Source organism: Larimichthys crocea, chromosome III, assembly GCF_000972845.2.
Source record: "Larimichthys crocea isolate SSNF chromosome III, L_crocea_2.0, whole genome shotgun sequence".
Classification (NCBI taxonomy): Eukaryota; Metazoa; Chordata; class Actinopteri; family Sciaenidae; genus Larimichthys; species Larimichthys crocea.
The window spans coordinates 31,842,164-31,861,392 of record NC_040013.1 but is presented as its reverse complement, the minus strand read 5'-3'; the positions used below and the strand labels follow the sequence as shown (position 1 = coordinate 31,861,392).

Sequence of the window (19,229 nt, the reverse complement as noted above, 5' to 3'; positions counted from 1 at the left end):
CCAGCCAATCGTCGCGTTCGTTATAGAATGGCTATCACGGCTGTTTGTGTTGTGCTGCCGGGGAAGCTAGTTGAAATTAAACGTAAAAAGAAACTTTAAACAATGAAAGGAGAGTGCTTTAAAAGATTTACATGAAACGTAAAGATACACCGGAGCTTTGGATACAATATAATGCCTTGTTGGGCGTCCAGAAGTTTCATTTTCAGGACTACAAACTCACTTTAGTTGTAGGTAGCATGCTAGCCTTTAGCCATGCGAGCTAACGGTAGGCAGGCAAAGATTAAAAACTAATCTAACTAATCCTTTTTATTTAAAACTGAAGCCATGCTGGGGTTTCTGGCAGCGAGGCAGGCTGGTGTGGATGACCCTCTGCGACTGAGGCGTGCAGAGTCAACGAGAAGGTGAGACAGGAGACAAGCATCTGTTTTTAAACTTAATTTATACCTTCCAGTTATTATTATTATCATGGTCACACACTTTTGTAATATTATTTATATTATGTTCACTTTCTTTTGTAATATTTCTTACACTATGGTCACTTTACATTACAATACTCTTTTTATATATCATGCCACTTTTATCCTCAGTACTTGTCTGTTTTGAAGGTTGATTGTTTTTCTTGTTTATTGTGTAGGTTATAGATATTTCTGTCTGTTTATTGTTTTTTTGTTTTTTTTGCTTTTTCTGCTTTTTTCTAATTCTGTAGTGTATGCTACACTTTCCCCTGCTGCTGTAACAAGTACATTTCCCCGTGGTGGGATGAATAAAGTATATCTAATCTAATCTAATCTAATCTCAACAAGAGTGTGAAAGGAACACTGCAGCGTGTCATCAGGTCTCTCTGAAAGAGAAAGAAAGACAACAGCTGGCATACATGAAGATCTGAAAAGCTCGGTAACGTTTGTCGATTTCACTCAAATGGATTACTTCTGTGACCGTCTAAAGAACATTTTCACTCATTTGCAGCACACATATTGGTATGGATTTTTCTATCCTTACTTTATTCATCCCACCACGGGGAGATTTACTTGTTACAGCAGCAGAGGAAAGTGTAGCATACACTACAGAATTAGAAAAAAGTAGAAAAAACAAAAACACATTAAACAGACAGAAATATCTATAACCTACACAATAAACACGAAAAACAATCAACCTTCAAAACAGACAAGTACTGAGGATAAAAATGGCATGGTATATAAAAAGAGTATTGTAATGTAAAGTGACCATAGTGTAAGAAATATTGCAAAGAAAGTGACCGTGATACAAAACATAATATTATTGCAAGAGTAGTGACCGTCATGATACAAAACATAATATTATTGCAAGAGTAGTGACCGTCATATAAATAATACAAAAGTAAGTGACCGTGATATAAATAATAACTGTAAGGTATTACTGCAAACACTGCATCATATCATCAGTTCACTCTATAATAGTAAGAAAGATAACATTTGGCATAAATGAAGATTTGAAAAAGCTTTTTGTCAATTTCACTGAAATGAACTACTTCTGTAATTGTCTAAGGATCAACATTTTCACTCATTTGCAGCACACATATTGTTATGGATTTTTCTATCCTTAGGTTACATGGGGGCCTTGAGGTCCTCGGCAGTAGTAGTTGTTGTTAGGCTTTGATTGAGAACAGCAGGTGCCAGTCTATCTCAACACTGTGTGGTGTTATCTTGGGGTTTAAAGTCTGACCACCAGCACCAGTTGGGCAGAATGTGAAACAGACTCAGGCACTTCTGATGAACTTTGAGAGTGTCTCTAATTCTCCTTGGCTGAGCATCAATACATATTACAGCATAAGACATCCTCCTGAGCACTTTGTTCCATCCTGATCTCACCATTGACCATTGAGTTCAGCTATTTCTCCACAAAACATTTTTTTTCCCACTATTATCTTATTTTGATCATCTGCTTGGGCTGTGATGTTGTGATTCATAACTCTTCCTTTCTTTCTGTTTTCCAAAGGGTCCTCGGTCTGAAGTTGAATCCTGACAGAGACGTGGACAGAATCCATGGAAACGGCATCAACACCATTGACATTGACTCAATAGAGGGCAGATAGTAAGTCCACTTAGTCCTGATTTTCTGTTACTGATTTATAGATGACCACATTCCACCTGAAACTACTTTTTAACAGCAGAATTTGTTCTAGGCAAGAGTTTGAGATAAGAGCCAAGTACAGTACTTAGAGTTGAATGTCTTTCAGTCTTTGGATTCACAAAGCATTGAGAAATCACATTTGAAAAAAAACCCAAGAGATAAATCTCTTGAGACAACGTCCTGTTCACCTCAGGTAATCCGCAGGCATTTCTATTTAAAATGTGGAAGCTGTGGAGGAAGTACATCTGTCTGTGAAGTCAACCCTCTCTGTTGTTTAGCATGTTGTCTGGGGGAGCAGATGGAGTGATCGTTGTCTATGATCTGGAGAACTTCAGTGGGAAGCCTCAATACACCTGCAAAGCAGTTTGCACGGTAGGCAGGTGAGTGTTACTCAGTTTTTCTCATTTTGTCCACTAGAGGGTAGCACTGCATCGAGTTTTTACAGTACAACGTCTTTCTAAACCGTGTCCATAAGGCCACAAGCAGTACATACACGTCAAATTGAACTGATCAGAATGTTTCTTCCCTCATTTATTACTTAGGGCCATTATTAATCTCATGTGAACAGAAAAATCATTCGTTACATGGATCTGATTCTGATACACATCTAATTTGTAGTAATGTGACCTCTGTCTGATCAAATAATCCAATATGCAAATGAATTTACCCGCTGGCAAGAGAAGAGCATTAAGGATTGCAGCGTGGATATAGTTTTATTGTCCACGCAGGGCAGATTATTTCATGCTACTTTAACATGCTGTTACATGTTTGTGTTTTTGCATTTTGAACATACTGTGGGATGCAGATCATTGAAGACTTTAAAGCAAGAATGTGTGTCTTTACGAAGTTGTGTTATGACTTTTTTTGTGTGTTTTTTATTTAGGTCGAGTCGGCACGTTCACAAATTCAGTGTTGAGACAGTTCAGTGGTACCCTTATGACACGGGCATGTTTGTCTCCAGTTCCTTTGACAAGACCATGAAAGTGTGGGACACTGAGACACTGAAGGTAAAGAACAGGGACTTGTTTAATCCATGTTAAATGTATGTGTGTGCAGTATGTAAATTAGGATGGATAGGATTAGAAAGACTTTTGATTCTAACGCTGTCAGTATGAACTTTGTTGCAGTAGAGCTGAATTAATATATAGGATTATACACATTTCCCCAGTAAACAGGTAACTCTGTTTTGCATGTTAAGTAACTAGCTGACATTTGTTTTCATATAGCTCCATCACCCTTTACCTCCTTTTGCTCTTTTCACTATCTCTTCTCGTCTCTTTCTTATTTTCTGCTTCATGCTTTCTACCTTTCCATGCCACATAGTCCCATATGGCAGGCCCTGAGCTGTGCTAGAGTTACACTGGCACCACGGTTACCTCGGAAGGTCAAGGAAGGGACAGAAAAGAACCCAACGCCCTTTCATTTGTTTTACTCTGTGTGTGTCTCTGTCTCCGTGTCCCACAGAAACGCGCACACACACGCTCACTCATACCGATTTTAAACATTTAGAAGAATTGTGCATTTCCACATTATTGTGTGCTTTGCATTGATGTGCACATAGTGTATTTATGTGTGGTATTTCTATGCAAACAGAGCCTCCTCTGTGTGTGTGTGCCCATTGGCTGAGGCCACGCCGGTGCTGGCACTCACTGACAGATGGGGCACACAGAGGCTTTTTATATTTGCTGAAGAATTTGCATTGTAACCGCCACTGCTGCTGAAGCGAGCGGCCCTCTGAGCTCTGAGCTGCCGCGTCCTCCCTCTCTACTCGCTTTTTTTTTGCCTAATTCATTGTCTGAAGCCCTTCCCTGCACTGTAGTAAATGTATTTATACTACAATCATATTTTAAGGCAGTGGCTTTATTTAAAGTCATGGCTGTATATTTTATCATACAATTAAGTTAGTTCAGCATTACTAAACACAGAGAGCTGAATTTCTGCCATAACTTACTGACACTCTCTGTCTGTCCATCTCCCCCTCTCTCTCTCTGTTACTTCTTCAGCCTGCTGAGGTCTTTGAGTTTGAGGGCAATGTTTACAGCCACCACCTGTCTCCCATCGCCAGGAAGCACAGTCTCATTGCAGGTTTGTATGTGTGTGTGTGTGGGTGCAGCCACAGTTTTTGCTGATCCCAGTGAAGCAAAACAACCCTGCTGGAGTTGTCCTTCTATTATGGCGTGCTAAAAAAGCATTGAACTTAAGTCAAACATTTTATTAGTTACCCTGTGTGTCACTTTGTTTCTCCACAGCACACTTCCTCTTCACTGCGCCACATTGTTTTAACCCCTTGGTTGTAAACTAAACCTAAAGTGGTCAAAAGCTAGTTACACAAGACAGATTTCTGTGAAGCGAAAAAAAACAACAACGTAGGAATCTAGGTGACACGTCGTGAACGTTACCAAGCTGGACCAACAGGTTACATACACGCCCAAGTTGACACACCTATTTCTAAGCTGGAGACAATCGCACATTTGTCCCCCCCCTCTTTCTTAATGTGTCCTTTCGTCTCAGGTGTTACAGATGCTCGTCAAACAAGTTGTAAACATCCCTGGAGTCTTCTATTTTACCTAGGAAGACTCTCCTAAGGGAAAAGGTTCCTAAAAAAGCAACCGTAGCTCATTAATTCTCCATCATTTGAGCTATTTAGATTTTAATTATGTCCCGATCATCTTCTTAAGTTTTTTTACCAACTATACATTGTCCCCTCCCATGTCTGCATGCTTGGTGTGTTAGCTCATGTTCGTCAGGAGTTCCTATCAGTTCGTTTTCATATTCACCACACCTTTTCTGTGAGAACCCGCGACTCCAGTTACACTTTTGAAACACCTTTCCCTTAATTGCCTGTTGCTACAGATTATATTCACATATTTGTCAACATCTGTAAAATTTCACAGTATTGATGAGTAGAAATTGTTCGATTGAATGGAATTTTCACCTTTAAAGTTAATCTCTCTAGGAAATGATGGCTTCCTTTTGAGTCTCCCTCAACTATCTCTTTGTCTTTTTGTTTTTAGTTGGCACCAAAAACCCTAAAATCCAGCTGTGTGACCTAAAGTCTGGTTCACGGATTCATGTTCTGCAGGGTTAGTAGACTAGACCACAGATACACACACACTTACTTTTGCTGCTGTATTTCTCACACACGTAAACAATAACTTTCTCCCTCTAGGTCACAGAGCAGAGGTCCTGTCTGTGCGGTGGTCGCCCAGATACGAGCACATCTTGGCCACTGCCAGGTAGGTGCTGTTGACTGTCTTTCTTTGGAGATTCACTCCCTGAAACCATCACTTAGTTTGCCCTCGGAGCCACAATCAAAGAATAATGCCAAGTATAGAACAATCCCCACCATGCTGTGTCCCAGCAGTTTTTGTCATCTCAGTTCCTGCCCATCTGGCCACATTGCAACCCTGAGTCAAGGATAATGCCACCACATCGCATGCTAAGTGTGGCACTCTTAGTAGCCCTGTCAGTATGGCATATGGTAGATACAGTCCCCACCTGTTTTATGCTACATTAGACATGCTAATTAACCAATTGGGATCGGTGTGCTGTTGTCCCCGTAGACAGTAAGTGATTTTGAAAACAACTGGCACAGAGAGGCACTCAGAGAAGTGTATGATATTCTATTATGGAGCAGCATTTTAATTCCCAATTGAAAACTGACCTTTAAAAAAACAAACACTGGCTTAGACACACTTGCATATATGAAGCTCATCAGGTCGAACATGTTGTACTTAATAAATCCTTATATTGTGCCTACTAGGATGATAAAACTAACCATTTGAATCATTTATATGGCTATATTTTCATTCATTAACCAGGAGACTGTAAAACCAAATTAATTCCCTCATTTTCTTTCAAGTGCAGACAGCAAAGTGAAAGTATGGGATGTGCGTCGGGCTTCCGGGAGTCTGCTGACTCTGGACCAGCACAATGGGGACAAGTCAAAAGCCTCTTCTGAGGCAGGTAGTATTACCTCTCCCCTTTTCTCTCTTTTCTGTCTTTTCCATTCATCCTGAGTGGGCAGGGCACTTGGTAGGTTTTATTTAGATAATAGAATAATACAGGCACCAGGACAAAAGTTATTGTTCCACAGCCCCCTTGGGTGGCATTTTATGAGTAAAACGCTGCTTGTATGCTGATGTGTTGCATCATCCTGTTTTTTTCTTCCCCTCGCTCAACCATATCAATCTACCAAACATTAAGCAATCCTACAATATGGCATACACTGTAGTTGTGCATAGACATTCTGTATACGTACAGCAGGAAGCGCACATAAGCCCAAAACATGTCTTGAACTTGTAACTGATGCTTCTAATGACAACAACAACTCTTGTGTGTTTTTCTCTGGGTCAACATTCTGCACATTCAGTATATGTTTTTTCTTGCCCGAGATCCTGTTTGCGTTCGAGTGTTTAGAGGAAACTGTTTTTCAATTAAACCAGTTCATCTCTGTAATAGTAGGAGGCAAGGGGGTTAAAGTCATGGCTCTTTGAGATTGATCTGAAAAAAGGAGGAAGAGATGAGATGACTAATGCATGCTACTATGTTTAACCAGTGAACACGGCTCATAACGGCAGAGTGAATGGCCTGTCCTTTACTGGTGATGGCCTCTACCTCCTCACTACCGGAACTGATGACCGTATGCGACTATGGAACAGTGCCACAGGGGAAAACACACTGGTAAAGTTTGTGTATCTGTGTGTGTGAGAGAGGGAGAGAGAGAGAGTTAAAGCAATTTGAATAGATACCCAAAATGGTCCCTCTCAGTCTGTCTTTGGAACCTGCAGAAACTCTTCTTGTTGTGGTCATCAGCTGTCTCTGAAATACAGGTTCTGCCCAGGTAGTCTATCTTGGGTATCAACAATGCCTTGTCTCATATTGAAGATGATAGTATTACACGTGGAGTCACACGAGGCTCAGTCTTTTAAATAAAAATATTAAATACATTCTATAGAATCACTAACTTAACGCTGCATTAATTGATTTTTGACCCATACAGAGCAAAAAAAATGTCAAAATAAAACGTACAGAGCTATCAACATATTACTGGCTTTTAAAAAGTTGTTATGGATTATATATGATTTAAGTTTGTTTGAGACTTTTGAGCTCAGATCTAACCCCTAATGAGGAGCATTTTTTTTTTTTCAATTTTCAGTTTCCAAAGGCAGTATTGTTTTCTGAACCTAAAAGCCATCCCAAAACCTTCAGATTGGAATAAAGTCAAGCAAAGGGATGGAGAAAATCATCGGAAATGATGAAGTCACAGTAATTAGTATGTAAACAGGTAAATCAGGTATTAATGTTTGGTTAACAATCACCCAGCGCTAAACTAACAATCTGCCACTGTTGACTAAATTTGACAGCTTTCTTTACACCACTGCTCTTACAGGCTTGTCAGGGCAGATTCTTTGTCTGTTTAAGTTTTGGTCATGATAATAGAAAACAGTTCTCACACTGATACCCCTGCATGGGTGTTTTTGTTCAGACTGACCCAACAGGATGCCACTGTTTAAAAAAAAAAAAAACTTGCTTTATAGCATTTGATCTGCATAAAATAATGAAAAAAATGTATATATAACCCCTACCACCATATAAACATAAGCTTACCCTAAAGCCGAGGAAAACTATACAATATGCCCAGGGGCGCTCTCACACCCTCCTGTTCTGATTTCCTGCTTTGCTGCCTCATACTGCAGTTGCTATGGTGGGAATTTTTCCATCTTCAGACTGTAGCACCAGACAACCAATGACTTAAAGCATGGCTGTCCTCCTCTGCTGGGTAAAGAGCAGAGTTGGATTAAAGCTGGAGTGGCAGGGATTTCTGTTGCACATTAAGTGATGTAAACGAAACACGTCACACGATTCAAACCATGAAACAACACAGACATAAATTAAAGCTAGTAATTCTCCACCAAGCAAGGTGAGGTAATGTGCCTGTCTGTCTTGATTTCAGGGAAAGGTCTTTTAATGTCTCAAATGATGTTATTTAAATTGATGGCCTTAAATGGCTTGGAATACCTTAAGAGGCGTTTTATACAGTCAGTTCAGTTTTAGCCTGAAAATTATGTTTTCTTGCTGTACCCTTGTTCTAGTGAAAAATTAAAGGTATCAGTGGTATCAGACTACAAGCTGCTAAACATGAATGTAAACAATACAGGATTTTAAATATTTTAAAGGTTCCCTGGATCTTTGATATAAGCAGTTGAGCTTAATGGCTCAACATGTAGTAGTAGTTTATATTTGGGCATCCATCCACACAAGTGATCTGAATCTTGTGCCTTCACTGTTTGTCCCTCAGGTAAATTACGGGAAGGTCTGCAACGAGAGTCGTAAAAGGCTACAGTTCACAGTGTCGCGCGGCTGCAGCCCAGAGTTTGTGTTCGTGCCATGCGGCAGCTCGGTTGCAGTGTATGCCCTCCACTCAGGAGAGCTGGTCACTATGCTCAGGGGTCACTACAACAACGTTGACTGCTGCGAGTTCCACCCAGACTACCAGGTGAGATGTACCAAAGTCCCAGGTGGTACCCATCTATATCTGTCTGCAGTCCTGCTTTTGTTTGCATTTCCATTCATCTATTTCTGTTTGCTGTCAGGTCTAGTTGGTCTCTTACAAGAGAATCCAGGTTGGTTTCTTTCATTTACCTCTTCGGTCACTGTGGTGTTGTCACTGCAGTGAGAGCTATTAGAAATTTGCAATCACCATGGCATTCCCAAATGAGCCACTTCCCGCGGACAGATAACATGGTTAGGTCAACACGCCTCGTGCCATATTGAGCTACTATAAATGCAAATACAGGTACCTCCTTTGTGGCCCATCCTGAATGTGTACTGTGACTGCATTATTTTCAGACGTCACATGGTGAACGTTTAACTGCACTAAACGCCATCGCCTACATCAGTATCAGTTACAGCCGTTACTTTCATTTCACCCTCCTTAACACACAGTACTCTGCTTGTGCTAAAGGATTGAAAGATGGGATTGTCAAAAAGCCAGCAGCACAGGGATGTTGCAGAGCATTATAGGTGCAAATCGTGAAGTTAAACATACAAAGAATAAGATAAACATACAATATTAAAACAAAATTACAAACGGTAAAACATTAAACTCAGTTTTAGCACCGTGTATCCAAGCGACTGAAGCTAAAGGAGTGTGTCAAGTTGACTTCGTCAGAGCTGCCAATATCTGTAAAGTTAACTTGAAAGGTTCATATTACAAGTAGCAGAAGACAACATACAACACAGATCTCATTATCATTATTATTATTATTATTTATAATATATTATATTTTTTTATTCATGTTGATTTGATTATTTTATTTTTTATTTTATTGTATTATTTTTATTTCTGTGATGCATGTTTATCATATTACTAGGGTACTTTTACTCAAGTTCCAGTAGTAAGTAGTTTTATGCTGAGAAATAGCTTAATCATTAGGTAACTACATAAAAGTTGTACCTACTCATCATAATTATAGAGGCATGTCCAACCCACAATCTTGTTTTTAGTCAATTCAACATCCGGTGCCACACACAAGGTTTGTATGTGTAGAATGCAGTTTGGCAGCCTGTCACTCTGGAGACCTATCCTGTCCTAGTCCATCTTGTCTGATGTAATGACACTGATCAGTCCCATGGCATCAACAATGTGTCCCATGAGTTCGCTTGCATTGCGTGGAGGGTTTTGAGCTTATTAATTATTTTACTCATGGTCCCAATCATGCTTGTTTACGCTGGTTTTCCCCTGGCACCGACATCATTGTTTGGAAGTGCTTTATAGTGACGTTTATGCTGCAACAGCAGTTCTCTCTGTTATTTCCTCTAGCAGTGTGTCAGGACTGAGGTGTCCTTGTTCTTTGTATGTAGGAGCTGTACAGCGGAGGTAAAGACTGTAACATCCTGGCGTGGGTTCCTGTTCTTCGTGCCTCGGATGTGGAAGAAGAGTCAAATAGCACAAATACGGTAGGAAAACAGATAATGGGAACAGTTGTGTAATCAAATAATACTCTGAGGTAACACTATAATCAAGTGTTACGTTTCAAGTGTCCATATCAATGCCCAGTGAACACAGTGATTCAAATCTCTCTCCTCTAAACTTTATTGTGTTATTTTTGTCTGCGTGTCAGACATGAGATCATAGGTGAGCAGTGAGTCATCTTAGGATTTTGCACAGTGCAAAAATGTCATGACTACTCAGTCATTCTGCATTCTATTAGTGCCTTTGGGATTAAATGAGCTCTTTTCCTTTTCCCGTTTAACCAGTTGGCACATTTATAAATTAATTAGTCTTGCGGTTACAGTAGACAGTAGTAGTAAAACATGAATGCAGTCTCTGTGATGTCATCTATAGGTTTCTGAAGTATTGTAAAGCTCACTTGTAAAGTTTAGTGGCTAATCTCCCAGGATAAGCCCCGGGCTTTGAAGCATTGTGAATGAAGCAGCTGTTTTAGAGTGTCACAACCTCTGCAAAAAAAAAAAAGCTTTTTAGACTGAAACAGTGTAGCAGACTGTAAACGTGTTTATTTTTCCTGTGAAAACGAGGAACTGCGGATTTTTACACTTCACCATTGGTTTCATTTTATAGCCACACAGGTCGCTGCTTAGTGGTTACCTGCTAATTCTTTTCCTCTGCAGTGTAAACTCGTATATGGCTGTGATATGTATCATGTTTTTTTTTGTTTGTTTTTTAATAATTTGAACACTTGAGCTTAATGTCTTGATTCCTTGCAGGGTGCTGTGGGCCAGTCTTCAGTGAACCCTGCCTTTCAGGATGCATGGAGCAGTGATGAAGATTAATGTGGATGTTTTGAATGTGTGGACGTGCAGGTGTTTGACCATGCAAAGGAGCACACATCCTTCATGATAAAAAAAAAAAAAAAAAAAGACAGATTCCAGTAAAAAACAATTCATCATCGCAGACCAAGAAGAAGGCTTTAAATGAAATGTATCAATAATTGTATGACTATATGCCTGATAGGCTGAATAATGTTTGTTTGTATATAATTTATGTAACATTGTTATTGTTGCTTTCTTTTTAATTTGAATGCAAAGCCAACATTGTCCTTGTCCCTACAACTTTCATGTTGCTGAAGTCCTCAGTTTTGTATTTTGTATTTTCAATAATTCATTGTAGCCATGGGGCATATCTGACATTATGTAAATAACAGTATGTTCACTGTTTAACGATTTGGAGGTTCATCTTTCATGTCATTTTACAGCACTCACACACCTGTTCTGCTGACAATAAAATTAATTTGTAATACTTACATAACACTGAGGAACACAATTTTTGTTGAGTTAGGTCTGACAGCTGTTTTTAACTAATTTTTGGGTGCGGAATCCAAAACTGATCTCAGTTTTTCTCTATCACGTCAAGTTTTTTAACTATAGGATCCTCGTTTGCTTAAAAAATCTGAAAAATACTATACTTAACAGATATGTGCTTGTTTTCACTAAACAAAAGTAACAGTCTGTGCAATTATCTTTTTGCTCTCGCTAAACCATAGGGATACCACATGCCAACTTTTCACGTGTTCCTTTGGTCCACATCCGTAAACTCTCGACACGCTGCTTGCACACTTTGTGAGGGGCCCATGGCTTGTCTTGATCACGAGTTTTACTTTAAAATATGCAAAATATGCTTGTTTGACAAATGCATTGATGTTTGCCCTCTGACTTGGAATGGTGAAACTACCACAAATCAAGCAAAAGGAGTCAGGGTTGTTTAGGCATTTACAACGAGAAGTAGCAGGAGCAGACATGATCTGGAACAAAGGAAATATATACCTATGTAAATAAAACACTAAGATGGAATAGTTACAAGCTTTGAAAACTACAAAAACAGCATAAAACCAAATAGAACTTACAACGGTATGCCCATGGTTACAAGGTTAAGAGAAAAGCCAGCACAAATCCTCTTAATTCCTACTATGCTAGCTTTCTGTTTGCAGATATTGATAGTACTGACCTATTGGGAACACACACACACCTCTCACCACACTGTGTCAATTGTGCCTGCACAAACAAGTTGCCATGTAGCTGTAGATGAGTCCAATCGTAATCATCTGGCAAGTCAGTTTTTTGTTTATCTGGAGGGTAAGCTGTGGAGAAAAAACTTGACTTGGCAATTTTGGAATCAGTATGCCAATTTTAGTTTTAATCAACATAAAAATCTAACTCAACAGAATTTTTTTTCAAATTGTTCCCCAGTGTAATATTTTGGTTAGAAAGACCTCATTTGTAACCTTTTTGAACAGGTGGTAGTGTCAGTCTTCCCGTTTGTGTGTGTTTCTGCAGCGGAATTGAGAATGGACTGTCCATAATCCTAGTCCACAAGTCCTAGTCCATAAGTCCACATTTAGGAACACATTGTTTTGTTGTCATTGCTGACATACTTTGCATTTGTTTGTAAGTTTTGCTGTCATTTGCTGAAACTAGTCAAGCAGCAGTGTGGAGTGATACTGAAACTATTCCTCCCCGCCTCCTCCTCCTCCTCCTTCACTCCTTACAGTTTTACATATTGGCTTTGTTACCATGTGAATGCATGGGACCCAAATGAGCTCCAAGAAGACTAACACAAAAAACAAAACAAAACAAAGAACAGTGATGAACATTGCAATCATTTTGACATATGCCATTATTTTTTTAATTTAGCTTAACATGAAGACAGTATTTAATGTCATATAATGTCTTAGTCAGCTGTTTTTTCACCCAAATCACCTCAAGTGATTTTAACTGTACAGTTTTTTATTTTTTCTGTCTCTTGTCTTAATAAATAAACCTGGGAAATACTCTTTCTCTGTTGTGTTTTTTTTTTTGTTTGTTTTTTTTGGCTGTGGTTTCAGGGTAATTGTGGAAAATTACACCATTAATTGTCCGCGGAAAAGGAAATACTGTATTATTGCAAAATCCTTGATGAGACAGTTTTAAAGAATTCGCAACTGGCCAATCAGCGACTGGCTTGGCTTGAGATCAGACCACGCCCTCTGATTTCAAAAGGAAGACAGGCGGACCCCGCAGTCAGCACAGTGTGAAGCACACCTGTCGGAGAACTGCGGATGAACCGGGAGTTTGGATACGGACCAAAAGCGTTTTCCTTTAGTGTCAACGGGAGCAGCTCTGAAGGTTAGTAGTTTTTGGCTTGTTTTATTAACTGAAACCGACTCAAGTGATGGGGAGGGGGAAAAAAGCAAAATGTTTGCGAGAGAAAAGGTGAAGACGAGGTGTCGAGGTAAAAGCATGCCGTGATTCATTTCTTTTTTTTTTGACTTCCTGCCATTGTGAGGTGGATCAATGTAGTTCAACTAGTTTTTTTTTGTCACCTAGTTTCATCCATCAACACGGTGAGTGTTACAGCGATACCTGTTTTGACTTTCTTCAAAGATGGTGCACAAATGTACTGAAAATTAAGTGTTTGAACACGACTCTGAACTTATATTTCTACACACAATGGAGTTAATTCAACTTTTTTTTCAGTGTAAAGATGTGTTGAATTGTTTTTTTTTTTAATTTTATTTTTTAATATGCTTCACGTCAATACTTCTGTGTCAGTAATTGGCAGATGTGCCATGGGAGTAGCAGCCTTTATATCAGGATCCCTGACTATAATGTTAATTGGCGTGTCATGGCTTGCCATGTCTTCATTAGTGTAGTAACACCAGACAGCCATGCCTGCCACAGTTCTCTCGATCCAAGCTCCTCCAGCATTCAGGTAGACACACCTTTTTAAAAAACCTGTCATGTAGGGTTATGCCCTCTGTACCTGTAGCAGACATGATGGTTTAGTCTTCTTTAAATTTACTCGCTTCACACAAGTTAATAATTATTTTTTTTTAAATAAATAATCTAGCAGGCATATTGATTTAGTTTGACTTCTGGTTTAAGTGATATCTGAGAAGTTCCCCCTTGGCATATTTCCTGTATCACCGGTACACTGAAACCAGTAAAGCTAGTCATTTTGAGCCCTACCCCACTGGAGGGTGGGGTGGAACCCTGTAATTCCCTACCAGGTTTCACCCCATGTGAAGGAACTCTTACAAATGTTTCACTTTTATACAACTGTGTTTTAACTCATGAATCTCATGAAAATTGGCATTGTGACATAATCTGAATTATTGTAAACTACAGCTGGTTTTTAAACCCCAATTGTGCCCTTTCTTGTCACAGTGATGTCTTGCACTATACATCACACATTCATTGCTGCCACTGAATGTCCATCCACAGGTTGTTCTCAAACGCTCAGAGAGGGCCAAGTTTCAACAACATGCCCGGCATTAGTCCAGGCAGCACGTTCTGTTATGAAAAACATGCCCTATATTTTAACTGGACAACAAATTATCTTTACATCAGCTATGTGTACATATTTCTTGACTAATTTCTAGTCGCACTGTTGTTCTTTCTCTGAAAACGGAGAGACACTGACTGCTACTCATTGTACTCCCCGTACACTCTTGGCTTTGTCCGCCTCAGAGGGGCAGCAAAGAATGGCTGAGTGGTCTTTCTTCTTCCTAATACAGTCCAGCCTTTCAGCCACATGTAGTACAAATGACTACAGAGTTCAGATGTTATCATAGACCAGATGCATGTGGTGGAAATGTGCCCTGGTGGTTTCAGTGAGTAGTTCAGGTCAAACTTGCTTTGTGTTGCACACTTCCTACTCTTTCAGCGTTCATTAATGAATCTGAAGTAACTAGTAGCTAGCCATTAGTAACGTTTCTAGTTCCTTAACCTGAAACAACCTGTGTGTATGAGCATTTTATTGAACTGATCTCATTGCTGCTCTTGAATACAAATATCTGGAATTTAATAATGAGCACAGGAAATTCATGTAGACCGAACTGACATCCTAATGTTTTGCCTTTTTTCTATTTTTAGGTGACTTGCGAGGATCCTGCATGAAGATGGAGTTTGATAACATAAAGTCGTCGGCTGCTCTCATTTATGACGAGTTCATCCAAAATGCAGGTGAGTCAACCCTCAAAGCATTTGAGATCACTCACTATATACACCACCTCGCTTTTTCTGTATCTAAACCTTGTGCGTCTCATTAACCTGTTCAAATATTTCTCTTACAGACTCACGGACAGAAAATTGGTTCCTTATGTCGTCCCCTCTCCCACAAACTATCATCATCGCAGCATACATTTACTTTGTCACTTCGTTGGGGCCTCGGATAATGGAGAACCGCAAAGGATTTGACCTCAAAGGAGTTCTCATAGTTTACAACTTCGCCGTGGTGGCACTGTCACTCTACATGTGCTATGAAGTGAGTCATGTTATCCTTTAGTTAGTGCACAGTATTTTTCCCGCTGAACTCATTCTTTAATGCAAAAGTCCCCACAGAAACTCACACCCCCAGCTCATAGTGAAGCAAACGCCAGCATTTCTGTTGAGTTTGTAAGGAACAAAGTCATGACACATGCCATTGGCAGTCTTGCAAAATGCATGGTTGGGTTTTTTTTTTTTGACTGATCTGAGGTGAAACCAGATTGGCAAGTGTAGTCTTTCATCGTATTCTTAAAATGTTTTCTCAGAGCCGCATAACTTCAACCTGTCTTTTGTCCTGGGTTTTTCTTGTCAAGCTGTACTGTTTCCAAAGAATTCTAAATGGGGTTAATCAAAAAACAAGTAAAGCTAAAAGATTGTAGTTTTTTTTTTTTTGTGTGTTTAACATTTAAAGATAGTTATGCTTTTTCCATACGCTTAGTTACTAACCAAACTATCAATCTTTACAGTTTGTGATGTCAGGATGGGGAACGGGATACTCATTTCACTGTGACCTGGTCAACTACTCTGATTCACCACAGGCTGTAAGGGTAAGTCACTCAGTTACAGATTGAGATGTATTGCAACATCTGATTGAATTGGAACTGGACTAGGTAATAAGGTCTGACTGCACCAGTACTGAAATATTCTTTGTCCCCTCTAGATGGCAGCAACATGCTGGCTTTACTACTTCTCAAAGTTCATTGAGATGTTGGACACGGTAAGTCACTATATCATTGTGATTATTTGAGTTGAATTCACTTCCTTAGTGTACACTTGGTGTTGACTGCCCCTTTCTTTGACAAAAAACTTCTCATATGTTCCTTTCAGGTCTTCTTTGTGCTGAGGAAGAAGAATAGCCAGGTGACATTTCTTCATGTCTACCATCACTCAATCATGCCTTTCACATGGTGGTTTGGAGTTCGGTTTGCAGCAGGTAGGATTTCCTTTTTTGACGTCTGAGCAATATTTTCCCTGACATGAATGTCTTTTTGATGTTTCATGACTAATTATTTCTGATGCACACACCTATTTTCAGGTGGCATGGGGACCTTCCACGCCCTGCTTAATTGTGTCGTCCATGTTATCATGTACACATACTACGGCCTGACTGCCATGGGTCCCAGATACCAGAAGTTCCTGTGGTGGAAGAAATACCTCACCACCATTCAGCTGGTAAATCTACTAAGACTACATTTATTTTTAGATCTATGTTCTCAAGTGCACTTTCTAAAGACATGTGGTGAATCATAGTGTATAATCAACTCTTGCTTTATTTGTTTCTTTCTAGATTCAGTTTGTCACGGTGACCAGCCACATCTCCCAGTATTTCTTCATGAAGGACTGCCCATACCAATTCCCTGTCTTCATTTACATCATTGGCCTGTATGGCCTGATTTTCCTGTTCCTCTTCCTCAACTTCTGGTACCACGCCTACACCAAGGGCAAGAGGCTGCCTAAAGTGCTGCAGGCTCAGACATGGACACATCATACCAACGGAGTTATGAATGGAAACGCCAATCATGAAAAAGATGCATGACGCAAGACTCTACTCATCAGGGGGTTTCGGGGTTGACCTCATTTACGTAAGCAAACCACTGCGGTCAGAGATTCAACCCCACTTTGTTTGGACTGTTTTTTGTTTTGTTTTTTGACTACTTTTCTACAGCTGCAACAGACAATCTTTAAATTATGACCAAAGCTTTATGTATGAGGTTTATTGACCCAAGCTGACGGGGTTGTTTTTTTTTGTTTTGTTTTGTTTTTTCGTATTTTATGTTTACACTGAAGGTAAAGCCCAAGTTCTGTTATGGAAGTTTATACATATCCCTCCTTACTCTGCTTTTTTCTCCTTTTTTTTTTTTTTTTGTCAGAAATCATCCCCATTATACACTGACTGTAGGGCTTCACCTATGTTAATACTGTAGGACCCTTTTGTTATACAGTCATACTGGGCCTTTTTTTTAGAAAAAAATTCTGACTTGATCTTACTTCTCAGAATACTTTTACGAAATCCAGCTTAGCTGTTTTAAGTTGCGCACTGAAAACTTAAGGTTTGTTTATTTCACTTGACCTATAATGACATTGACTGTTCTGAGTCGATGTTTAGGCTACACATTAAATGGTTACATGCATGCAGTACAGGTTGTACATGCATGCCCACTCTATGGCTTGAGTCACAACCACTACTGATGGTACAAAAAGAGCCACCTTCATACAGTGGTGTCTTCATAATTGCCCAATGAAGTGTTGGTGTGACAGAGATGCCAGAGAGGAACACTGATGGAACACTGACAGCCCACTGTGGTTCTTGTAGGATCCAGAACAGAGCTAGAGTTTTACTACTTCCTTATATTGCAAACTAACACTGTTTTTATGGGACTGCACTGATTTCACTATTTAGCCCAAAAAAACCCAAACATGAGCAGCCTTGCTTGCCTGCTTTAAAAGTATTTTGTCTTGTGGTGAGCTCTGTGGCTAACAGAGTCTTCAGTTGGCTGGAGTCAGGCAGTTCCTTTGGACTGAGGTCTGTGGGGTAGTTTTATGTATGGTTATGATGATCTTTAACTGAAAAGTGAATATAACACTCTGCTCCTTTTGGTGACTGAGGACACAGGATCGTGCTTGGCATCGTGGTGGAAAAAGTTCCACTTTATCTTTTCTTATACCGTTGCAAGCCAATGTTGACACAGGAATGAAAGATGCAGTGCATACAAAATAGAAGTGAACTTTTGTTTTCAGTTCCTCATCTGATCCCTAATTACACAAATGGTTAATACTGTACGAAATGATGTGACATGTTTATTGTATTTTTTATGTATTTATATAAAAATAAATGATCAATGTACTTTGAATTACTCGTTTTGCCTTTTCTGTTTATTTGGGGGGAAAAAGGACCTCACTTAAACAAAATGGTCTCAAATTTAAAAGCAGAAAACACAAATGGCAGAATTTTAAACCTGATTCGTTTAAAACCTTGAACAAAACTTCATTAGCCTTAAAGTGAATAACTTTGGATGTGTAAGCTACCCTTGATTTTAAGTTTTTATTCTTGCAGACTACAGCAGCTTCACTTGGGCTGCATTGCTAATAAGATGACAAGACTGCTACACTATAATGACATGAATTCTGGTAAGTTGACTACTAAAATAACTTGGTGATCCAAATGAAACCTCTTGCACACCTAATGCACAGGTTTCAATTCTAATCTGGGCTTAAACATGTAGCTGGCAAATAATTTCATAAACCTCGAGTCTGAGTTTATGCTGTTAAAATTATTAATTGTTGCTCTTTTCACCAGCAGGAGGTGCTGTTTAACTAAGTATGGAGAAGCTGTTTGGCGTGTAGTTTTCAATGCATTATATTAAGATGGATCACCACACAAGAGAATTAATTCACATTCATGGGAATATGTATGGCACCCCTGCTATAAGTCATCTCATCAGATATATTATTGAATATATTTTAATCTCCAAACATTGACTGGTACCTCCACGTGGTTTTCTGTATCTGCAGCATAATGAACTGTAAAGTGCCTTTTGCAGCTGTTGGGTGAGAAGCTTGTTTCTGATCAGTTGCTGTTAATGGAATACATTATCCTGCCAGCCATACATTATTCATTTCATACTGAGAGATTTTCATCATATTGAGTGAATTTTCTCAAGATACATCATGGGAACTAGCAAAAAGTCTCATGGGAATAGGGTTAAAAACAACATGGTAACATCCCAGAGAGTCCAGATCTCAATCAAATTCGGATTGTGGACTTGGAAAAAGGCTTCTTTTTTTTTACTCACTATGTTCTCACAACTTAACAAAGCTTTTTTTCATAAAAGACTGCTTAATCCAGATGTGCA

General features: G+C 39.3%; 2 protein-coding genes across 3 annotated transcripts; both read left to right on the top strand.

Annotated features, from left to right (window-relative positions):
• Positions 1-27: 27 nt before the first annotated feature.
• On the top strand, positions 28-11,382 carry ercc8 (excision repair cross-complementation group 8). 2 transcript variants are annotated; one of them, XM_027277511.1, is made up of 12 exons: positions 28-401; positions 1,975-2,070; positions 2,388-2,489; positions 2,993-3,116; positions 4,113-4,194; positions 5,124-5,192; positions 5,279-5,345; positions 5,972-6,075; positions 6,668-6,792; positions 8,411-8,608; positions 8,706-8,735; positions 9,976-10,071. In XM_027277511.1, the coding sequence occupies exons 1-11, from the start codon at positions 325-327 to the stop codon at positions 8,709-8,711; spliced, it is 1,050 nt and encodes a 349-aa protein (XP_027133312.1). In that variant the 5' UTR covers positions 28-324; the 3' UTR covers positions 8,712-8,735; positions 9,976-10,071. The 2 variants fall into 2 exon arrangements, with proteins under 2 accessions (XP_027133312.1, XP_010734222.3); XM_010735920.3 differs by lacking the exon at positions 8,706-8,735 and adding an exon at positions 10,840-11,382 and having other exon boundaries at positions 30-401.
• A 1,721-nt stretch (positions 11,383-13,103) lies between these two features.
• elovl7a (ELOVL fatty acid elongase 7a) lies at positions 13,104-17,790 on the top strand. The gene is made up of 8 exons (XM_019259888.2): positions 13,104-13,233; positions 14,983-15,072; positions 15,183-15,373; positions 15,843-15,923; positions 16,037-16,093; positions 16,204-16,309; positions 16,412-16,548; positions 16,664-17,790. Exons 1-8 carry the CDS (start codon positions 13,167-13,169, stop codon positions 16,910-16,912), a joined length of 978 nt encoding a protein of 325 aa, XP_019115433.1. The 5' UTR covers positions 13,104-13,166; the 3' UTR covers positions 16,913-17,790.
• The last annotated feature ends 1,439 nt before the right edge of the window (positions 17,791-19,229 follow it).